Consider the following 16,820-nt stretch of genomic DNA (forward strand, 5'->3'; position numbering starts at 1 on the left):
AGTCGGTCTAGTAATATGCTGTGGTCAACAGTGTCAAACGCAGCACTGAGATCTAATAATAATAACACTGAAGTTCTGCCACTGTCTGTGTTTAAGTGGATGTCATTAAAGACCTTTACAAGAGCAGTTTCAGCGCTGTGGTTTGGACGAAAGCCTGACTGGAACACATCGAAACAGTTATTTAAATGCAAGAAATTACTCAACTGTTGAAAAACAACTTTTTCAATGATTTTACCTAGAAATGGGAGGTTTGATATGGGCCTGTAATTGTTCATTACTGAAGCATCTAGATTATTCTTTTTTAAGAGCGGTTTAATGACTGCAGTTTTCAGGGCCTGTGGAAAAATACCTGAGTGAAGAGATTTGTTTACTATATGAAGTAGATCTGAGGCCATGCAAGGCAAAACATCTTTGAAAAATCCTGTTGGAATAATATCAAGGCAGCAGGAGGAGGATTTCAGAAGTTGTATAATGTCCTCTAGGTTTTTATCATTAATCTGATGGAATTGTGTCATGATGTCTGAATTGATGTTAAGTGGACACAGAGACAACACATTTGCTGTTCCTGATGCAGAGGCACTGACTGCTTGTCTGATTTTCTGAATTTTGTCAGTGAAAAAGGAGGCAAAATCATTGCACGCCCTGGTGGATAGAAATTCAGAGGCTACTGACACTGGGGGGTTAGTTAGTCTGTCGACGGTAGCAAACAAGGCACGTGCGTTGTTTTTGTTTTTGGTAATGATGTCAGAGAAGAACGATTGTCGTGCGTTTTTCAATTCCAAATTATAAAGGCCAAGTCTCTCTTTATAAATGTCAAAGTGAACCTGGAGATTTGTTTTTCGCCACCTGCGTTCAGCTTTTCGACATTCTCTTTTTTCTATTTTCACGGTCATGGCCTTTCTCCATGGAGATATTTTCTTGCCAGACACTTCCTTTACCTTAAAGGTGGGGTAGGTAAGTTTGAGAAACCGGCTCGAGATCGCTAGAATTTGAAAATACACAACCGGAGAAAATCTGCCACTTCCTTATAGAGCCCCTCCTCCAACACACACAAATGCCCACATGACCAATGAGGGCACGAGATAAGTTTGTGCCCCGATGGAAGGCTGACAGGCAGGTAGGCAGGTTGTACTTTTTACAGTATTACAGCTTCTACAGATGACATTTTTTATGGATTTGTTGTCAAAGCACTTAAGATATTCATTGCTATCCGGATGTTAAGAGGGCAGTTGAATATGTTAGAGATAAACAATTTCACTCCTGACTGTTCAGGCAAACTCCATTTGCCTTGAAAAGATGTCTGCGGTCCCAGAAAAAGTTAAAATTGTCAATAAAATGAACAGAATGGTCAGTACAGACAGTTGAAAGCCAGGTGTTCAATGCAAACAATCTGCTGAATCTCTCCACTCCTCTTCTGACTGGTGGTAGAGGGCCACTGATGAACACCTCTGCATTTAGAGAGCTGACAGTTTCCAACAAACATTTAAAGTCTTCTTTCAGCACTTCTGACTGTTGTTTCACAACATCATTTGTTCCAATGTGTAGTACCACATTCTTCACAGTCAGATGTTCAGCCCCAATATGCAGGATCTTCTCAGCCAAGTCAGAGACCACATCCTTGGGAAAACAGAGTACTTTGGTGTTGTTCTTATTACACAGACCTTTTACATCTCTTACAGCAGAGTCACCCACAATCAGAGTTTCAGGCCCAGTTGTTAGCTTTCCCTCTAGCCTTTTACTTTTGGAGTAGCTATTGGTCCTTACCCTGCTGTGTGAAGAGGACGGGTTATCCAGGTCATCAGAAAGAGATCTCCGGCTCTCGGTCAGCGGAGCGTATCTGTTCTGGATTGGCACACTTGGTGGTTTAGGAGGATTGTTTGTAATTCTCCCTTTAGCAGCTGTCCACGGCTGTTTAGGGGTTGAAGAGGCGCTCTTCCTGGGTGATAACAATGCAGGCCAGCCGGTCGCATCATAGATTTCTGAGCGCTGGGCTCTGCCTGTTATCCGTCCTCCCAAATCCCATGAAAATGATTTACTCTTAGGCTTTGCACCCAGAGAGTTCCAGGGAGGCCCCAGTGAGATGATAGTGAACTGTTCATGAACTTGTCATGAAAAGTTCATGAAATATTAGTGAACCATATTCATGAACAGCTCATAAACAGCTCATAAACAGCTCATAACAAAGTTGATGAACTGTTCATGAAAGTGACATGAACATTAAATGGCACTAGGGCAGTTCATGAACTACTCATGAAACTCCTGTGTTGGAATGGTTCATGAACAATTCATGGAATATGGTTTTAGGCAGGTTCATGAACAATTCATGAAATGGAGTTTTCAGTGAGTGTGTAGGGATATTCAGTTTTCACCCAAGAACATTTCAAGAACTGTTCATAACAACTTCATGAACCATTCATACCCAGTCACTGAATATAATTCAATGGCTGGCTATGAACTGTTCATGAACTGTTCATGTACATGAACTGTTCATGAACCACTGACTGTGGGTCAATTGGCAACCATAGAAAACAACAATTATGTCAATCACAATGGAACTTTACTCAAATTAACAAACAAACAAACAAACATACATGTATACAGGTGGAGCACTACAATTAATCCTATCACTATTTGAAGCAGTTATTGACACTCAGCTGCACAACATTTGTTGTTACGGGTCCCAAAAGCTTGGGTACCACAGCAACAATAAATGATTTCTGTAGAAAACAGAAAAGTGCAGCAGCAATAATTATACACAGGATCCGGTTGATCGTCTGGAATGCTTCTTATTCAAAATTCAAAGTACACAGTTACATTCAAATAGCTGAACTTTACAAACATCACATTTCTCCATTTAAGTTATCTGTCTGTCACAGTCAATTACTGTATCTCAAGGAGAAATTCAACATAGTCAATATAAATTATTACATTACATTGCATTTAGCTGACGCTTTTATCCAAAGCGACTTACAATAAGTGCGTTCGACCAACAAAATACAAACTTGAAGAAAACAGAATCATATAAGTACATCAGGTTTCATAGAGCAAAAACATTTCAAGTGCTACTCAACTGGCTTTAGGTAAGCCAGTCCATAAGTGCTTTGTTAATAGTTCTATTGCTCGAAGTGGAGTCGAAAGAGATGAGTTTTCAGTCTGCGCCGGAAGGTGTGTAAGCTATCTGCTGTCCTGATGTCAATGGGAGCTCATTCCACCATTTTGGAGCCAGGATAGCAAACCCACGTGTTTTTGCTGATGGGAACTTGGGTCCCCTTCGCAGCGAGGGTGCAGCGAGCCGTTTGGTTGATGCAGAGCGGAGTGCACGTGCTGGGGTGTACGATTAACCATGTCCTGGATGTAGGAAGGGCCAGATCCATTCGCAGCATGGTACGCAAGTACCATTGTCTTGAAGTGGATTCTAGCAGTTACCGGAAGCCAGTGGAGAGAGCGGAGGAGCGGCGTGGTGTGGGAGAATTTAGGAAGGTTGAAGACCAGACGAGCCGCTGCATTCTGGATGAGCTGCAGGTCGGATGGCACATGCAGGTAGACCAGCCAGGAGGGAGTTGCAGTAGTTTAGGCGTGAGACGATGAGAGCCTGGACCAGAACCTGCGCTTTCTGGGTCAGCTGGGGACGCATCCTCCTGATGTTGTAAAGCGTGTATCTGCAGCAGCGGGTTGTAGCAGCTGTGTTTGCAGTGAAGGACAGGTTGTTATCTATAAACACATAACGCTATCAAATAATACTTTCTATCAATATATCTATCTTTTCCAAATATAACATATTATGGAGATCACAAAAATACACTGTCAATGTTAATGTTAATGTGCCTGCAAGACTGCACTCAGGTAAACCAAACATATTACCCGTGCGCAGGAGCTAACCTGCCTGCGAGCCTTCGCTCAGGTCACATTTACCCAGGTGCGGCTGAAGCCCGCGAAAATGGCATCTATTGTTGCCGACAGTTTAGTATTTTTAAAATACCGTTACTATGTCAAACATGCTCAAAACCTTCTGACACACTCTCCTAAACATCTCCAACATCATATCTAATTCACACAAGTTAACATCGATCATTTTCATTATGTACTGACCTGTAGAAAACAGAAAAGTGGAGCAGCAATAATTATACACAGGATCCGGTTGATCGTCTGGATTGCTTCTGAGGAGGGGGCGGAAGTGTCCCCCCTAAGGTAACCCAGATGTCACCGCTCACCTGCCAAAGGTTCCACCTTGGCGCTACTTACTCGTACTGCTTCTCAAACAGTACAGATCAACCATAAAATGATATGAATGTCACCAAAATAAATACAGATAATATTCAGTTTCAAATTCACTATTGTTTTGTTTTAAGATTAAAAGTTTTAAAAAAGAAAGAAATGTTCAAATAGTAGATGAATATTCAAGAGGTCTTTAAAAACATCACACTGATCATCAAAAGTTCATAAAATGCTCATGAATATTCATAAATATTCTGAACTTGCCACAATCATCCAAAATTCATCAAATGCTCATAGTCATGAAAAGTTCATGAAATACTCATGCACACTTTTTGGGGTTTTAATTATAATGTTGACAAGTCTGTCATGAGCAAAACAGGAACTTTATATGAATGAACAATGTTCATAAACATTTCATGAACTGCTCTTTAAAATGGTTCATGAGCATTTTAAGAATTGTGGTTCATGAACATGACAAGTGAACATATAATGAGTTGTTCATGAATGTTTCATGAGTGCTCATGAACAGCTCATAAAGTCATGAACTCCATCTCGCAGCGGTGACTACCACTTGTAGATGTATTACCTGGTACACAGCCCTCCTGTTCCTTGGAATCCTTGTAGCTGCTAACTAGCTGTGAGTTAGCATACCCTTTTTCATTATTTTGCAACACTGATAAAGTGGTGTCATTCCCACGACATAGTCCATTCACTTCCACGTTAACTTCCAACCGTTGCATTTTCATTTCCAACACAGCCATCTTCTGTATAAGTTTGTGGAAGTCATCTGTAGAGAACGGAGGCATTTTGCTACCAACTAGCTTAAGCTAAATAGCATGCAGTAGCCTACCAGGCTTTAGCTGTTGCTAGGCCACGCTACTGTAAGACTGAGGTCGTCGTAAAAATGTTGAAATATGGCTGAAACCCTCCATCTATTTACGAAGATTAACTGTCCCAGTGATAAGTTAATGTCCAGGAGCCGCTGCTCGAAGTTTTCAGAGAATAAGAATAGGAAAATCAGCATAAAAAGTAAGCAGAGGCAAGAGCAAGCAGAAAAGCGTCTGCACTGTAAGAAAGTTAAGCATGAAACCTGAAACCTCTGAATCACAACAACAACTGCCATCTCAGTTCATTACCTCTGCTCAGTGTGCATGTAGTCCATGTGCTGGAGTACCAGCACACTGTACAGGTGTGTGGGAGTAAGAATTGAATCACAACAGGCCAGGAAGTACCGTATATGAGAAAATGCCACTTTTTGATCTGAATGCAGCTTTCTGCTGTGTTCCCAATATAGTCCTGCAAACAGGTTGACACAACAGTAAACCTTGTGGTGGGGTTGGATGAAAAGTCAGGACATTATCAAAGTCAGTTCGAGAGTCTTACAATCTTTACAATATTTCATCATATAGTTTTTGAGATATTTCAGTATGGATCGAAGCTGCAAGCGTGGTAAAAACATGCAAACAAATGGCTAATTCAAACTATACATATGCAGCTGTGTTGTGAGCAATTGTCATAGCAGTCAGCATGTTCCATGACACAGAGGGAGAATTGTGGATGTGGCCACATCATTTATAAGTAGATATCAAGGGCCAGCTGGTGGATGCACATACCCCTACTCGTCCTGTATCCAAAATATCCCTGTGGTTCACAGCCATCTCGTCACCTAATTATATTGAGCAGCAGATCCATCATCAGAGCACGGCAGCATAATAGATAAATGTGTTATCTCCACCTAAATAAGATCAATGCAGCATCAATGAGCAATAATTGCTTTTGGAAATGTTGTGATTTCAAAAAATCTCCTAGAAATGCAAACTTGATTCACTTGCACCGAAGCCAAAAAAGCACTGACTGGCACTGATTCTGAAGGGTGGACCGACAGACTTCCCTACAGTGTCTGAGATGTGTGTTTCCAAAGCTTCCTGGTTAGATCTGCTTTTCCTTCAGTTTTAACTAATGAAATATTGAAACAGCTTGTTGAGATTTAGTTTTTTAAATATCTTTGGAACAGTAGATCCTTTTCTCCTAATGTAAATATTTTCTTGTGCTCATTGTGTAATCATTACCACATTTTCCTAATTTGAGTAATAAAAACATACCTTTACAACTATAATGGTAGATATATAGACGGACAACTTTTGGACAAAATGTCCTCTCCATTAAAGGCAGCTTATTGTGGAATAGCCTCCCTAATGAGATACGGGATTGTCCCACTCTCAATAGTTTTAACGGACAACTTAAAGAATGGTTGAGCAACAAACAGAGGTGCGATCACCGCTAAATGCACTTTTATACAGAGGTATCTCCTCTTGCACTTTATGTAGCACTTGTATCTTATCTTGCACTTTATATATCATCGCTGCTACATTGTACTGCCATGTGGTAAATACTTGTATGCTGCTCATGCTCTTCCTGCATATCATGTATTTATTTTTGCTATGTATATAAATGTCATGTTCTTGTATATTGTATGTGACGGGACTGCGGATGGAAATTAGCTCAAACCTAAAATCCGCCTCATTTACACTTGTAAGCATTATTTTTGTTTTAAAGTGTTCATCAATGTGCACTGTCCCGGTTCAAATAAACGATTAAATGAATGAAAAATACTTGATTTCATTTGGTTTTCATGAGATTTGTCATTTAAACGAAGTGCATTGTGTGTTCTTGGAACAAATGGTTTTACCCTCGATGTTGACTGTTTCAAACTGTGCGTTAGCGAGGAACGCAAAAACCCTCTTCATGTACCATGTAGATCCTCAAAGGGCTGCCTCCCACATAGCAAACATTGTGAAGAGGTTTTCTGGTCCATTCGTCGTGCAGTTGGGAGATTACCGCCATGGTAAAGCCCTGCAACACGACACAGTCTTGGCGATGCTCAGGACCACCCTCCTGGCATCCATCATGCTGTTTCAAAGTCTGTTATATCCCAGTCTAAGCCCATACACTTTAATCTGTTCACTAGTTGCTGTGGCATTAACTTGTTTATTGTATGTAGCATAACATAATGCATGCATGTACTATATGAGAAGAGCGAGGGCCAACTTATTCTGTCGTGCTTTGTTTCTGTTCGTCACTGTGTTCAGTTTCATTGAATTGAGTATAGTGGATGAATATTCATTGCTCTCACTTGAGTTTGAATGGACGAGTTTGAATAATTGACCCTCAACTACAGTTAATTGGATCATTGATAAACTCATTTAGAATTGTAAATGTTATGCCGAGTCAATGAAAAAGTGTAAATATCCACCGGTTGCTATGATTAAGTTGCATCTAATTGTATTTTTTCTTTTGATAAAACAAGTGGTACAATTTTAATTTTGCAAGAGTGGCAATTATTTCCTATCAATATACAACAATGATGTTGGATCTGTGATGCCTTTTTTATATATTTCCCCAAATGTTTCAGTAAACACTTATTCTCACTCACATTCTCACACACAAACATGAACAGACCATTGTCTTTAAACTTCTTATTATCACAAAGCATGTGATAGCTTAGATACAACGACTGAGTCTTGGATCATCCATTATGTTTAGCAGAAACAATATTAATATTAACTTTGAAATTACATATTCTAAGGAGGATAAAATGGACTCAAGCTTCAGGCTTGCTGCAGTACAAACCTGTGTTTGCCTTCGTATTTCATAGATGGATTGTTAAATACATATGCTGTGTAGTGCAGTATGTTCTGTCCACTGCATTATACTGTTTTCTCTCAAGCAGTTTTTTTTGATATACTTTATTAATCCCCGTGGGGAAATTGTTTCTCTGCATTTGACCCATCCTAGTGTTAGGAGCAGTGGGCAGCCATTTTGAAGAGCGCCCGGGGAGCAGTGTAGGCAACGGTGCCTTGCTCAGGGACACCTCGGTAGCACTTGGTCTTGCCGGGACTTGAACTGGTGACCTTCCAATTGCCAAGCCAAGTCCCTATCGACTTCGCCACCACCGCCCCGCTGTTCCCACTGTAATAAAATCTCTGCGACGGTCATCTAATTTAAAATCACAGCGGAGACTGTCTACCCCTAATGACTTTCCCTTAACTGCACATGCTGGAGACTGTACAATTGTAGTTCTTTCAGACTCAGTGTTACTTTCCTCATGGTTGATTTTGGGGTCATCTTGAGGTCTGGATGGGTACTTTGGGTTAAGCATTCAGTCAGCTTAAGAACATTCTTACTAACAGATCATTGTCAATTAAAAGGGGAAATTCCCTCGTCTCAAAAGCTGTTATCACCCATTCTCTAGTGTCTTTACTGTACATGATTCCTCTTGGCTCCTTTTAAATACATAGCAGTGCATTGTACTGAAAATAAATTACTGTAAGTGAGAAAGATCTTGGTATTAGTCCTTTTTACCCCAAGCCTTTGACTGTGACAATAGCATTAAGACACACGGACTGTACTAACAATAATTGTTTTACCATGCTTATTTGACCCAAGATAAATTATTCAGAAATACATATTTTAAAGTGACTTTTCTTTATCAAGACATTGTTTTGCTTTGAATTGAGATTTTTAAGGAATCTGGTATCTGGCATTGTTAGTAGCACCGTTTTGGTTTCAACAGCAGACATCTTTTGGTTTAATGTACTTCATGAACATTTCTGTAACACATTGTAGCAGTCAGTCCTCCAGATTGTTTGAAAACTGCAACAAGGATGTTAACTGGCACCAAACAACAACACCCTTTGACCCGTGCTATGGCGTGTCTTCACAGGCTGCCAGTCAAATAATTGTAATGCTTTACTGATCACGTATAAAGTTCAGTAGCGGTCTGGCCCTGAGCTACACTGACCTATCCTCGGGCCTGAGTGCTCTTTGAGACAGGGCACTCCTGACTGCTCTTCAAACTGAGAGGGAACCAAGCACTTGCTGTCAGGGCTCTTCAACAGTCAAGTGCCTTGTTGGAGAAATTGAAGCCTACTGAGTAAATAGTACTTTTTATAAAGCAGCAAAAAAGTTAAGGGCACATGAAGTGACGAACACAGAGGAGACTAACCAATGGCATCACTCATTTCTTTCTATTCTCCTTTTCAGAACAAGAGCTTGAAAACGAAACTACTCTCGGGACACAAACTGTGTGATGCCTATGCCGAAGAGGTAAGGATTTTCAATTATAACATTCGGTTTTCTCACATTCATTGTTAATCTGCTCCCACTACTTGTTGGTTCATTGTTAATGGAATAGGTGTAGTTCACGATAGAATATTGCACACACATGTCGTTCTGTTGTGAGCAAGCAATGTTAACCAAATACAAATTAGAACAACTAAATGAGAATAGTTGTTCTTGTTGCTTGTAATGGAAACAAGTTGTCCACTATCATTTGGACTATTCATTTAACTGTGATTAGGAAACTCTTGGTGGGTACACGGTGTAAGATTCACATTATAGATTAGAAGCAGTCTATTCCTGTCCTTCTCACTCTCTCACCCACATGCAAACTTTGCCTGGTTTTGGCTGTCCAATGAATCTCAGGACAAGTTTTCTCTAACAGAATGCTCTTTGAAGGCTGCACAGAGCAATCCGGGGAGCCAAACTTGTATAGAGAGCAGCTTCGAGTACATTTTCATCTTTGTCATTTTAGCTGTCACCGACTTTTGCTCTTTTTCTTTTTTGGCTTTGCTGCCAGTTGTTACGGTCTGCTAGCATGCACCAGGTTCACTTTGAGCAGGGCTTTGAACTCCTGCTCCTGCCGTCATGCTGACCAATACTAGGCTGTGTTTTAGCTATGCAGGATCTTACAAGGCAGAAGGAGACCACCACGATGAAAAGTGAGAGCAACCGGAGCTGTGTAATCGAGGACTCAATATGTATGCACTTTGTGTACCAAGGCTGCAGTATTTGGAATAACCTCATATTTTTACAACATAGGGCTGTCACGATCTTGGTGTTATGTCACGGTTTTAGTTTTGTGTGTCTGGTAATGGGCTTTGTTTTGCTGTTCTTTTCTCCCTGTTTCATGTTTTCCTCCTTGTTTCTTGTCTGGTCCATCTCCCTGTGTTTTCCTCCCTGTCGGTAGTTTCCCTGGTGTGTCTGATTGTCTAATTGTGTTCACCTGTTGCCCTTGTGTTTCTGCCTCCCCTGCCCGGCTGTTTTTCGTCTTGTGATTACCCCTTCCTGTATTTAGTCTTGTCTCTTCCTGTGTTCCCCGTCGGTTCATTGTTTGTTTGTCCTCCCTTCACGTCACGCTTCTTGTTTGTGTCTGCGGTCTTCCTCCATGTTTCTCACGTTCAGTTTTTGTGTAGTTGTTTTCTGTTACCGTTTCAAGTTATGCCATGTTTTGTTAATCAGCTTTTAAATAAAGCTCGCTTTTGTTTCAAGACCTTTTTCCATTTTTGTAGTCTGCATTTGGACCCTACATTTTCCGCGATCATTACAGTGATCCTAACAAGGGCAGTGTGTTGATGCAGACAAGTTGATAGATGGCAACCTTGGTGTGCAGATGGACATTTTTCTTTACAAAGACCCTCGGCTAGACCTCACCCAAGGCAGCTGAGGCTTGTTTGGTCAATGCCGCAGAGAATATTACAAAGGATTTTGAATGACAGCACAGTTGTTACTTAGTGATTGCATTTTCAGGAGAAGACAAGGAATTCTGCAGCCTGGCAGGTATTACAGGGAAAACTGTAATATGTTAGCGTTTCAAATCATGAATCTGTACCCACAACAAAATATTTACAATTACTAATACTTGACATAATTAATTTATTTTATGTACACGCTCTTTCACACAATAAAGAGTGTCATTCGGACAATAGCATTTATTTCACATGAATTCATCTCCCAGAATAGTTTCCCTTTAACTGTTCCTTTCAAATAAGAAACCCTTTTTAAAAACAGGAAATATGATCAATTTGAGCACCTCTTATATTACCTTGTGTATGCCCTTTTGAAGACAAACTCAGTTGGCAGTTTATAAAGCAGATAAAAAACGTTTTCAGTCCAACCCAACAGATTTCAATACATGTTAACTTCATTAAGGCTGTGAAAGTGAGCTTTTGTTGAAACAGTTTTATGGTTAAAACTGCATCAGTTCTAGCTTGGTGTTCCAAATTAACTGGCAATGTACTGTAGAACTCTTGTCCCTCCTTCATTACCACCACTGAGAAGCCCTATCATGGCCCTGTGCTGCTGCTCAGTGGTCACCAGATCAGAGTATGGTTGTACTTAGCAGCTTCTAGATGTGAGTCTAAATATGTGAATGGGATGGAGGCTTTCCCTAAAGCCTGCGTCACACTGTCCCGAAATTGACACCAGATATACACACGAATATATAGAATTGTGAATTTCGCACAAAGATGGCCCCGAACTTGGTCAACAGCCAAGCAACAGCCGAAGCAAGTACGATGCCTACAGAAGGCCACACGATGGCACCCGAACCACACACACTATATGGTCGTAGTCTTTACTGATGATTTAGAATGCATCCAGACTCAACGTAAAAGCTTGTGCCTCTTCGGGGGGTGCTAACATTTAAACATACACTTTATTCTTTACTTTCTCCGTCTTTATATGTAGATTAGAAGATATTGCTTATCTCCGTCATGTTGTTTCCATAGCAACAACAATTTCCTGTCAACAGCGTAAACTCGCCTTCAAAATAAAAGCACCTAAATAAAACAGGAAGTTAACCTAAATTACATTTAAGACATACAACTGCAACGAAAGTAACAAAAACAACGTAATATCTTTTTCAGTTTCACAGAACACAAATTGGGTTATTTACATAATGTTTAGATGATTTTGTTGTGAAATAAATACAATCTCGATGTCATCGTACTATAATACGATGGCTACACGACGGCATTGCGAGGGCTTCACACAGTCGTGTTGCCTTCCTAAGACAATCGGGCAGCTTCTTGTTTCCTTCGTATTGTCTTTGTGAGGCGAAAAATACCCGATGGCACCGATGATCAGACGAAGATGACACGTTTTGACAAGATGCCCTCACGAGTGCCTTAGGAAGGGCAAAATGGACACACAAATTCAACACGAAAATGAACCTTCGCAAGGTCCTTCGGCAATTTGTTGGCATGCCAAAGATTTTGCCACCGCTCACGAAGTTGCTGCCGGAGCCTGAGAAACTCCACCGGCGGTCATACGATGGCTTAAGATGCCCTCACAAATGGCCCGATGTCACCTATTATGCAAAATCCACTTGTTCCTGTCTTTTATACATCAACATGTGTCCCCTCTGTGTAAAGAGATTCTGAAAATGTCAAGAAAAAGATTCGCTCACTTTTTCTCCTGATCCATTTATATAACAACCTGTCTGAAAATGAGCTGATCAGATTCCGGCCACTTTATGATGTCATAACGATCTTTTGGCTTGTGTAACCATTAGCGAATCACCAACCAAGGTACCCCCCCTTATCTCTCTTCCTAGACCACCATTGTGTTCTTTTTAACCAAATATCTCTCAGAGGGGCGTGGGGAGTGGCTCCTTATTTTCATTTTTAAAAGACAGAGAATCGGCACTTTTGAAACAGAGGGGATTATGGGATGCTACAATGCATGATCTGTTTGGTATTTTGAGCCATATATATATTTGTATATATCTGAGACGTATAATATATTGATGAAAAACATTCTAATGGGAGACCTTTAAAAAGAATAATGGTTTGACGTTTTTTTTTAAATATAAATGCCTATCACTATGATCTGAAAATAGTTATGGTAAAGGTCAGTGTTCAGTGTTTATTTGTACACAATCATTACATAGTTGAATGCCTCCTCAAGCAACTAAAGTGTTCTGGAAAAACTGCTGACACAACAGCCAATGAAGCTTGATCACTCCAAAAGACGAAAAGGATCAAGGTCGATTGAAAAGAAAAGAATAACTTCAAGGGAACATAAGCTGGCACTTCAGCACAAAGCAGTGAACTTGCAGCTTAGCATGGATGCTTCACCGAAACTGACTTTATACTAGCAACACAACCTGTGAAGGTTCCTGTTCCACTTTAACAGTATCAGCAATGATGGACTCAAGTTACATACACACTTCAGCGCAAAAGTCCACAAAGAGAATTGAGTGTTTGGAAGCCCTTGATGTTAAAGAGCTTTTCATGTACCCTGAAGTCTGCTCCACCACTAGGGTTATTCCTGAGATCTGTTGGGAACACGTGCCATTGGTGTTGAACATTACATGCTTCGTTCCTTCTACAAAGCTTCCAGCTGAACGTCCCTGACATTTCACCAGTTTAGCTGATCCAAGCCATCATCACATATTCAAACTGTGAGACGATGATGGCACATTTGACATCCCAGCCAAGTCTGATCATAACACTTACGGAAAGAGTTGGAAAGAGTACAAAGGCTAGGAAGAGGTCCTGATTGAAGATGTCGGTCAGTCTGCGCAGAGCCAGGACATTTCTAGAGACAGCAAAGGGAATGATCTATGAGCGGCTAAAAATATGACTGCTTGGCTTTGTGCTTGAATATAATATATTATGCTCAGTATGTGTTTTTCTACGGGGTGTACATGGGTGGCATAAAGGCAAACAGACTCTGGGTTTGTTAAGGAAGAATTTAATGAGAGTTTTCTCTAATAGGTAGATCACTGAAGGTCACTGTCTTCAGTTCCCTTGTGAGTCTATAAAACTGAAGTAAATCAGTGAGAGAATGTTCTTACATGCCCTTCCATTCATCCAGGAAAGTTATTTATGTTTAAAGGGGAAGGGTTACTGTTACGCTGTGTGAAGCAGGCAGGACCCAAATGCAAAATAAAGTGAAAATTCCTTTATTTCAAGGCTATGTGATAAACAAAGACAAAACAGAACACTCACCGACGAACTAGTCATGACACAAGACAAACCGACAAAGACAGACAGAAAAACCAGAACTTAAATACACACAAGACTAATCACACAAACAAGACACAGGTGAGGAGGGAGGAGAAAACACAGGGGCCACAGGTGAACACAATCGGGTAATCAGACACCAGGGAAACTAACGACAGGGAACCACAGACAGATCTAAACAAGACAAAACACAACGCAGACAGAAAACCAAAAACAGATATAGACAAGACACCACTAGGGCCACCAGGGTGGGTGGGTCTGGGCTGACAACCCAGGGGCACAGCAGAGGACCAGGAAGGGATCTCGGGCGGACAGCCCGGGGGCAAAGCAGAGGACCAGGAAGGGATCTCGGGCGGACGGCCCGGGGGCAAAGCAGAGTTCAAAAAGGGGAATTCGGGCGGACGGCCCGGGGGCAAGGCAGAGTTCAAAAAGAGGTTCTCGGGCGGACGGCCCGGGGGCAAGGCAGAGTTCGAGGAGGGGCGAAACCACAGCTCTCAGGGGACCGGGCAGGAGCCGGTGTTGACCGGACAGTAACCAGAGCCGGTGGGACAAGTGTCGGCAAGATTCCCCACGGAAGAGGACAAGGAGTTGGCAGGACCCCCGGCGAGACATGTAATGTCGAGGCCTCCAACGAAACAGTACATGGGGTTGGCAGGACCCCCGGCAGGAGAGCAGTCGGCGGGGCCTCCAACGGCACAGGACACAGGACCGGCAGGACCCCCGGCAGGAGAGTTGACGGCGGGACCTCCAACGAGACAGGACAAAGGGTTGGCAGGACCCCCGGCAGGAGAGTAGTCGGCGGGGCCTCCAACGAGACAGGACACAGGGTTGGCAGGACCCCCGGCAGGAGAGTAGTCGGCGGGGCCTCCAACGGCACAGGACATAGGATTGGCAGGACCCCCGGCAGGAGAGTTGTCGGCGGGGCCTCCAACGGCACCGGACACAGTACTGGCAGGACCCCCGGCAGGAGAGTAGACGGCGGGACCTCCAACGGGACAGGACAAAGGGTTGGCAGGACCCCCGGCAGGAGAGTAGTCGGCGGGGCCTCCAACGAGACAGGACACAGGGTTGGCAGGACCCCCGGCAGGAGAGTAGTCGGCGGGGCCTCCAACGAGACAGGACACAGGGTTGGCAGGACCCCCGGCAGGAGAGTAGTTGGCGGGGCCTCCAACGGCACAGGACATAGGATTGGCAGGACCCTCGGCAGGAGAGTTGTCGGCGGGGCCTCCAACGGCACAGGACACAGGACTGGCAGGACCCCCGGCAGGAGAGTAGACGACGGGACCTCCAACGGGACAGGACATAGGGTTGGCAGGACCCCCGACAGGAGAGTAGTCGGCGGGGCCTCCAACGAGACAGGACAAGGAGCTGGCAGGACCCCCGGCAGAAGAGTAGACGGCGGGACCTCCAACGGGACAGGACAAAGGGTTGGCAGGACCCCCAGCGGAACCTCCAACGGTACTTGAGTAGGGACTTGAGAGAGAGAGAGGGCTTGAGAGGGAACTCGAGAGGGGACTGGAGAGGGAACTCGAGAGGGGACTGGAGAGGGAACTCGAGAGGGGACTCGAGAGCAGACTCGAGAGGGAACTCGAGAAGGGACTCGAGAGGGAACTCGAGAAAGGACTCGAGAGGGGACCTGAGAGGGGACTTGTGTCGGTCGGTACGCCGACAGGACACGGGGCGCTGGCGTCGGCTGGAGAGCCAACAGGAGACGAGGTGCTGGAGTCGGCCGGTATGCCGACAGGATACGGGGAGCTGGTCGGTTCGTAATGTTACGGTGTGTGAAGCAGGCAGGACCCAAATGCAGAATAAAGTGAAAATTCCTTTATTTCAAGGCTAGGTGATAAACAAAGACAAAACAGAACACTCACCGACGAACTAGTCATGACACAAGACGAACCGACAAAGACAGACAGAAAAAACAATCGGGTAATCAGACACACCAGGGAAACTAACGACAGGGAACCACAGACAGATCTAAACAAGACAAAACACAACGCAGACAGAAAACCAAAAACAGATATAGACAAGACAAAACACCATAAAGACATATCGTGACAGTTACAGACTGCAGCTGTAATGAAAGCAGAAGCACAGAAAGATACTAAAGCAGGTTATTGTGATACATGATTCTAGTAAACATACATTATGATATATGCTCTGTCTGTATATAAATATTATGGAATATTTGTTTTATTGCACGTACAGTACACCCAAACTGAACCTAGAATAACATGTTAAGCATTGCTGTCTATAATAATCTTCAAAAGATCTTTTCAATTAAGATTTCCTGAGAGTTTATAAAGAAGCTTGTGATAAAATCAGCTTTGAAGCCATCTCCAATAACTGAGATTTACCCTGTTCTGTTTTAGCCCTGGATACACTTTCTAAACTCCTTTTGTTGCCATTTTTAGACTTTGTATTAGTAACAGCTTTCCTTTTTGTGTGATTTGTGTTTTCTGCAAGTGAAAAATTGGCTTTGGGATTTCCCACATTGTACATTGGAATACATTTCACTTGGTGTAGTAATTGTTTTTTAGAAAGCGGCTTTAACTTGTGCTTTCTGCTTGCTATGTCCGGCTTTGTACTCTTAATCTGTGTTGTGTGGTGAGAACTATAGGTTACTTACGTAACCCCAGTCCTGGAATAACATGAAGTGAGATGTCTCACTATGGGATGCGCCTCATCGCGGAGCAAACAGAAGCATCAATCTCATTACGCCAATCCTGATTGGCTGGTGATCTTGTTAAGCTCCGTGATCGCTTTTCAGGACTGAACCCACAATACAAACACGGA

General features: G+C 42.7%; 1 protein-coding gene across 1 annotated transcript in view; it reads left to right on the forward strand.

The window, feature by feature from the left end:
- luzp2 (leucine zipper protein 2) overlaps window positions 1-16,820 on the forward strand; it is a 244,598-nt gene that overhangs the window by 183,591 nt on the left and 44,187 nt on the right. Inside the window, exon 6 of the mRNA XM_034076049.2 lies at window positions 9,259-9,321. Within this exon, the coding sequence (XP_033931940.1) occupies window positions 9,259-9,321 (63 nt within the window). The remainder of the gene's footprint in view (window positions 1-9,258; window positions 9,322-16,820) is intronic.

This window comes from Pseudochaenichthys georgianus, chromosome 3, assembly GCF_902827115.2.
Source record: "Pseudochaenichthys georgianus chromosome 3, fPseGeo1.2, whole genome shotgun sequence".
Classification (NCBI taxonomy): Eukaryota; Metazoa; Chordata; class Actinopteri; order Perciformes; family Channichthyidae; genus Pseudochaenichthys; species Pseudochaenichthys georgianus.